Here is a 7172-nt window from a genome sequence, read left to right on the forward strand (position 1 = left end):
GCACTGATGACACCAGTACAGCCAGACTGGGGAAGTCCCATGTCAGGAAGCCATGAATGACACACTCCTGGAGGTGGCTTATGTGGTGACTTAAGTCAGGGCTGACCAACTGACAGCCCCAGGGCTGGATCTGATACACAGGCAGTTTATCTGCTTTCCCAGAAAGGCCAGTCTGTCCATGGGCTGATGACAGATGGCAGCGCATGGGGAGATGGAGGAGAGACCACAGACCCGGGGTTAGATCGCGTCACACACAGCGCCTTGTAAATACAGCTGCAGTGGTTTGGGTCCTTAACACTTGAGGCCTCAGCATGACAAGGAACCACTGCTCGTTCTGGGCCAAAAAGATCAGTGAGAGAGATGCTGCCAGGACTAGTCAGCCCTTCCCCAGCTCTGCTGCCCCAGCCACTGGCTGGGCAGTGTGAAATGCAGCAGACAAGTCTACACGGGTCCTTGTAAAATAAAATGTTACTGGTTCAAGAACAGGAAGTCCTCAAGACACAGAGCAAGGAAGATGGCACACAACATGGTAAACAAGGAGGCTGTGGATCTGCGGACACCTCTCGCCACCACAGTGCTTCCCATCTCCCCATGCCCTTCCTTTTTTGCAGGCACTGGTTCCTCTCAGAACACCCCAGGTTATGCTGGTGAAACCTCTAGGGGACAATGTAACGATCAGAGAGCTGACCCCAGCCAAACATAGTTCCATTTCTTGTCAAATTAATTTCAGACTGGATGAGTTCCTGATCTGGCTTACCCTTTCCAAAAGAGAAGGGACGTAAGTCAGTGTAGACATGGAGGGGACTTCCGCACTTGTGTTTAGCAAGCATGCTCTCTCATCTGCCAATTTGTTCCCAGAATGATGGGCCATTTACCACTCTTGGCATCTTCAGTAATACAAAGGACTGCAGAGAGCCCCTTCCCACCCGTTACTCCTGTCCAAGAATTCCTGCCCCTCACCAGGACTTGCACTACACACCACACCTCTCCTGAAAGTAAGAGAGGCTTTTATGGCTGGACACATCTGCAAAGACGAGGACAGACACTCCCTTTGTATTTGTTCCTCACCTGGGTGTGCATCTGCATGTGTGTGAACTCTCAGGCAGACAGGTATATGTATGTGAGCATGTGTTTATTAGCACTAAAAAATGCATTTGTCAAAATCTCTAGAGTTAAAAAACAATCATTACATAATTACATTAAACAATTAACCAACTGATTCATCAGTTAGAGGCTCACCAACAACACCTGAAACCCATCCCAGCCACTTAACCAGGCAGAAGGTGACACAAACAAAAGCGACTCCCAGGATGTCCTGGAGGTTAATGGCCCTGTGCTCTGACCAGGTAAGGGAAGACACTTTCCATTCCTGCCTGCTAGCATCTGGAAGCTGATGGTTCCTGGGCGTTATCTTCTCTGAGCTCCTGGTTTAAGGTGTTTTGATATAGAGATATTGCATGTAATAACCCTTCAGGTCAGTACTGTGTGGTTAGGCACTAGCTCAAGATGCCTGTGCTGCCTAACTTCAGTCCCCTCGTGGCAATACGTACTCAGGCCTCATTTCTCAATACAGTTAGCAGCAAGAAACATCTTCAGCAACATATGAAAGCACTTTGTCGGCATTTCCTTAAGCTCAACAGGGTCCATGAGCACCATGAATGTGTGAAACACATACAACTCCATGAAACAATCTTTCCAAGTCTCCAGAAAAGCTCTGTCTGTCATTACCAGAGCTGTGGTCTGTGATGCTGCAGTTAGAGCCTGCACAGGAGAGCACACAAAACACAACAATGTTGGGGAAGCAAATTTAACTATGCCATCACCTGCCTTCCAAGTGGGTAACCATGCAACACTAATATCTTTCAAAAAGAAGCCTCTGTGTTCCTTCACAACAAAAAACAAAGGGGAAAATTCAGCACTGTGCTTGTATATGCTACTGGAAAGCACCACGTCCTATAGAGAGCACCAGTGCTGCTATCTAGGCCCATGGTGAAACAACCTGGCTGGCACGGCTCAGGGGGTGAGCACGTGGGCTGCACTGGGAGCCAAACCTCAACTCAGAAGTGACAGACACTGCTGCAGAGTTATACCAGCAGATCTCTGCTTCTAACGTTCATCTTCCTACCAGCGGTGTTTGGAATGTCGGTGCATCCTTGCTGGGAGGGCACCGCTGGTGGAGTAACCAACCAGCTAGTTGTTGCCACTAACTAACCTCAGTCACCTTGGCTGGTAAGGTCTCACGACGTGCCAGCATCCCACTGCTGACCTTGTGACCCGAACTGCCACCAGCAAGGACCTTTCTGGTGACGGCAGGTGCCAGGGTGCAGCGGCCCCGGAAGCGCCTGACAAAGGCCTGTGTGCGCGTCCTCCAGTGCGAGCAGGGAGCTCAGCACCACAGCGGGGACTCCCCAGCCAGCCGGGAGGTCAGGTAGGAAGGCTCGGTCAGAGGGACCCTGGGGAGAGGAAGGCACTGGAGGGTGACTCCAGAGAGCTGATCTTCTGCCGTTTGCAGTATCAGAGTCAGATGGGGTCCCTGCTCAGGAAGCAGAGTGAGCATAACACAATCAAAATTAGTGCTTCATATGAACACATCACCACACCCAGCGTGTGCTGGGGCTGGGAGCAGAAATGACCTGAGTGAGGTTCCCAGTCACACCGGGCCCAGTCCTTAACCCAAGGCACATAAGTGGTGTATGAGGAACCGGGGGGGTTCAGTCTGGAGAAGAGGAGGCTGAGGGGAGACCTCCTGGCCCTCTGCAACTCCCTGCCAGGAGGGGGCAGAGAGGGGGGATGAGTCTCTGGAGCCAAGGCCCCAGCGCCAGGCCCCGAGGGAATGGCCTCAAGCTGCCCAGGGCAGGGTCAGGCTGGCTCTGAGGAAGGATTTCTGTGCAGAAGGGGCTGTTGGGCGTTGGAATGGGCTGCCCAGGGCTGGGGGGGAGTTCCCGGGATCCCTGGAGGGGTTGAAGAGTCGGGCTGAGCCAGCGCTGAGGGATCTGGGGGAGTTGGGAACGGTCAGGGTGAGGTTCATGGTTGGACTGGAGGAGCTTCGAGGGCTTTTCTGACCAAAATGATTCTGTGATTCTGTATTAGACAGCGATGACCCAAGTTTTCTGCAGCCAAGTATCCCTGGAGGACCTGTGGTGCCCACAGCACACCGAGGGACCCCCAGCCCCACGTGCTGGGTGAGTGGCCCTCGCCCCCAGCCCCCTCCATGCCCGGCGGATGCTGACACGGGAGGAGAGGCGGGTGCGTGCACCACCCGTGGGGATGGCGGCGCCCGGCAGCGCGCCTGGACCAGCACCCTGTGCAGGAGCTGAGGGCGCACCGGGGGCTCCTCGCGGGACGCTGGAGGCGCTGGGCTGGGGCCCTGGGCGCCGGCCCGTTCCTTCCCCCCCCCGGGCGGCCCCAGGCGCTGCCCCGCGGATCCGAGGGGCCAGTGCCCCAGCCCAGAGCCCTGCCAGATACCCCCGGCTGGGCTCTGTCGTGACTGTCGTGGAGAGCCCCCCCAGCGGCCGGGCCGGGCCGTGCCGGGAGCCCGCCCCGTCGGGGGCCGGGCGGGGCGGGCCGCGCTCCAATGGGCGGCGGGGGGCGGGGCCGGGCCGCCCCGCGTCCCTTTAAGAGCCGGCAGCGCGGAGCCCCGCACCCGGCGAGCCGAGCCGAGCCGAGCTGCGCCCAGCCGAGCCGAGCCCAGCCCAGCTGAGCCGAGCCAGAGCGGCGGTGCTGGTGCGCGGAGCTGCTGCCCGGCGGAGCCCCGGATCGGTGCGTACCCGCGCGGGCAGAGCCCGGCTCCGCGGGGCGGTGCGCAGGGGCGCGCTGGGCTGGGCTGGGCTGAGCTTTGTCCGGCGGCGGGCGGGCGGCAGCGCGACTCGCCGGGAGGGTACAGCGGGGTGGGGGGTGCCCCGGGCTCCCGGCTCGGCCGGGAGCGGAGAGCGGTGCCGTCGCCCGGAGCCTTCCCCTGAGCCGTGTGTCGCCTTGCAGGGGCCCGGAGCCATGGCCGAGCACATGATGATGTCCATGAGCCACGGTGGCACCGGGCTGCAGAGCTACCGCATGGGGGTGAGCGGGCTGCAGGGCCCCCCCCAGCACGGGCAGCATGTGCTGAGGACGCTGCCCGCCGCCGGCCCGATGATGCCCTACGGCGGGGCTGGCATGGACGGTGCCATGAGGCCCAGACCCAACCTCAGCGGACAGATGGGCCACCACCAGATGCAGAACGCGATGATGTTCAGTGGCCCGAGTCAGCAGCAGCAGTACATGGGGCCGGTGGGCACCCAGCAGCTGATGGCCAGCATGCACCTACAGAAACTCAACACCCAGTACCAGGGTCACCCGCTGGGTATGAGCAACGGGCCCATGGCAGCTGGTGCCCAGCAGTACCGAGTGGGGCCGAGCCAGCACCCGGGCATGCAGCACATGCCCTCACCAGCGCTGACCTTGAACGTTATGGACACCGATCTCATAGATGAGGAGGTCTTGACATCCCTTGTCCTGGAACTGGGCTTGGACCGGATTCAAGAGCTGCCAGAGCTATTCTTGGGACAGAACGAGTTCGACTTCATTTCAGACTTTGTTAGCAAACAGCAACCCAGTGCCATCAGCTGTTGAGGGGCTTTGAGCTCCTCCTTGTGTCTTGGTGGTTTTGAGTTTGTTTCTAAGTTCCTTCTCCACCTGCCATCCTCCTCCCTTCCCCTGTCTTGCCCTGCCCTGGATTCCTGACCTCCCCAAAGAGACAATCGTCGGACATTGGCTTGCAATGGATTGCTTTTCTCTTCTGTGTGGTTTTTCTGTGTGGGAGTTCCTGGGGAAGGGGTGTGTACCCCAAACAGAGAGCAGATCAAGAGCTCCTGCTGTAGAGCTGCCTCTAAACGGCATTAACAGGATTTCTGGCTTAAGTAGAAATAATGGACTTATGACTTTCCACAACTAGGCTTTAAGCGCAGGAAGCGATGGGCAGCTGGCAGCCCTGCCGGGAGCTGGATTTGCTCAAGGATTCTGTGGTGCCAGCGAAGTTAAAGGATCCCCTGAGAGAGGATTGTCTCCCTGGTGCATGGTTTGAACCAGTTTCCCCTTGCAAACGTGGGTGGGGTTAGATATTTGTTGGGACTTTTTACTGTGACAGTAAATAGGTCTTCAATCTTGTCTGTTCAGCTCGGAAAAGGGGCACTTCCCCTCCAGCAGGCTTTTTTTCTAACTGGCTGAGCAAAATAAAGTATGCCTTGGGGAAGGGTGTGCATATGTGCCTAAATGTTCATTTCTGTGGAACTTCAGATCTCTCACCTGTACAGCTAATTAACTGTAAAATTTACAAAGTGTTTGAGGTTGATTCAGGCATAAGGCTTAAAGCTGCAGTCTAGCTCCACTTTTTTCCACCTCTGAAACCAAATAAAGGCCACGTAACTGTATATTCCGGATCTAATCTTATTTATTTTCCTATGATTATTTATTTGCAAGGGCTTCTTTTGTTATTTGGCTTTGGGACTGCTGGGAAGGATGCATGGAGAGTACTGCAGCTTTAAGATGCTGGCTTCAAAAAAAGAAAGCCTAGGATAGTTTTCAAGCCGCTCTGCAGATAGTCACTTCAGCCCCAGATCTTTATGCTGAACGCATAGGACTGTAAATCCAACACCTTTCTGAATGTGATAAAGATGACTCGATTTCTAATTCCCTTACTCAGAAAAGGTTAAATGTAAAAGCTAGTGGAGTTTTGTTTCCTCTGCTGTCTCTTGTTTCCAGGCACTGTGGAAAGCTCCTGTTAACTCCTAGTTGCTGCTGCCCCCTGCTGCTGACAGCTCCTGGCAGCTGTCACTCGGCAACCGAGTGAGAATGTACAGATGAATTTGCAAATAAAAGCTGAAATATCTCCAGTGTCCATTTGTTTAGTGCTCGTCTCTGGCCCAGGTGCAGTGCGGTGTCGAGCACTGGGGAGAAGCGTTTCCTTTGCTCCCACCAGCGGGCTGTGGGTCCCGTCACTAGTGTCCCCCACCTGACACCTAAGTTGTAAGGATTGTGTTTCTGGTTTAATGCTTGGGCTAAGTCAACCCTCAAAGGGGGGCTGGGAGGATGAGATGCTCCTTCTCTGTCCTGAGGGCAGATTCCCGATGTGGATGGTGCTGCCCCGTGGCAGAGTGGCTGCTGTGGCTGGTAGCCCTGCTGCTGGCTGGCCCCAGGGGCTCAGACAAGGGGGTGCTGACTCCTCACGTTTCTTCCAGACCAAACGCAGCTCTGACAGCTGGGTTGCAACTCTGCTAGGAGCTCTCTGCTGCAGTTGTCTATACCACAAAGACTCTGAAAATCAAGACAGCCTTTCATCTCCAACTTTTCCAGAGCACAGGTTTTTCTTTTTGAAGGGTACCCAGCCAGTCCTTTTGCAGAGTTCAGGCCTATTTCCCCATGTTCCTTCCCTGCCCTGCAGCAGTGGGGCTGTGGATGCTGGTGTTGCAGTGGTTGGATCACTCTGACCACACTTTGGATCGCCTGAGTGTCCCCTGGCCTTGTTCCTTGCACAACTTGAGCAATTGTTAAAAGTCCTGTCCTGTTGGTGGTTATACCTGTGCAATCTGGAGAGCTGGTCAAAACACAAATGGCAGGGCTTGTGTTGCAGGTAGAGCCTTGCTTGGGCTGTCAGCTCTATGGTGATGGGCTGTTTGAGACCTGAAAGAGCTTTGCTTTCTCTGTGCATCTGCAGAACAGCAGATGGCTTGGTCAGCAGGTTGTAGGTAAGCGGTGAGGACTTGGTGACTGGATTTATTCCTCAGAGCAAAAGTAGCTGAACCCCAAAATAAGCAGGCATGTTCTAGGCTGTCGGTTGTGGGAGGTGCAGGCTGTGTCACACACCACTGTGGCCTACAGTGTCCCAGCGGTAAGTGGAGAACTACGTCCAGCCCACAGATGCAGGATTGCCAACTTAAGCAATTTCTGCAGAGGTTTCCAAGGAACAGGAATGCATTTTCTCTCTAAGAAGCACTTGGTATTTGATGCAATCTAGACAGAGGAACATGCCTGTACATCCTCTTGGAGGGCTCTGCAGTGCACTGGGAAAGGGGCTGTTGATTTAAGTCAGAGACAGGGAGCTGATATTACCAGAGATGGGGAGTGACTGGGTGGTCCCAATCAGGATTTTCTTAGAAATCTGTCCTAGCAGGCTCAGTTGAGATTATTTCAATGTCAACTTT

General features: G+C 55.1%; 1 protein-coding gene across 1 annotated transcript; it reads left to right on the forward strand.

Annotated features, from left to right (window-relative positions):
* Nucleotides 1-3651: 3651 nt before the first annotated feature.
* Nucleotides 3652-5860, forward strand: CITED4 (Cbp/p300 interacting transactivator with Glu/Asp rich carboxy-terminal domain 4). The gene is made up of 2 exons (XM_074926344.1): nucleotides 3652-3759; nucleotides 3979-5860. The coding sequence occupies exon 2, from the start codon at nucleotides 3991-3993 to the stop codon at nucleotides 4603-4605; it is 615 nt and encodes a 204-aa protein (XP_074782445.1). The 5' UTR covers nucleotides 3652-3759; nucleotides 3979-3990; the 3' UTR covers nucleotides 4606-5860.
* The last annotated feature ends 1312 nt before the right edge of the window (nucleotides 5861-7172 follow it).

The sequence above is a fragment of the Athene noctua genome, chromosome 24, assembly GCF_965140245.1.
Source record: "Athene noctua chromosome 24, bAthNoc1.hap1.1, whole genome shotgun sequence".
In the NCBI taxonomy this organism is placed as follows: domain Eukaryota; kingdom Metazoa; phylum Chordata; class Aves; order Strigiformes; family Strigidae; genus Athene; species Athene noctua.

Bases quoted from the DNA above. Each gene is read 5' to 3' on its own strand.
- CITED4 (XM_074926344.1), top strand. From the start codon at position 3,991: ATGGCCGAGCACATGATGATGTCCATGAGCCACGGTGGCACCGGGCTG.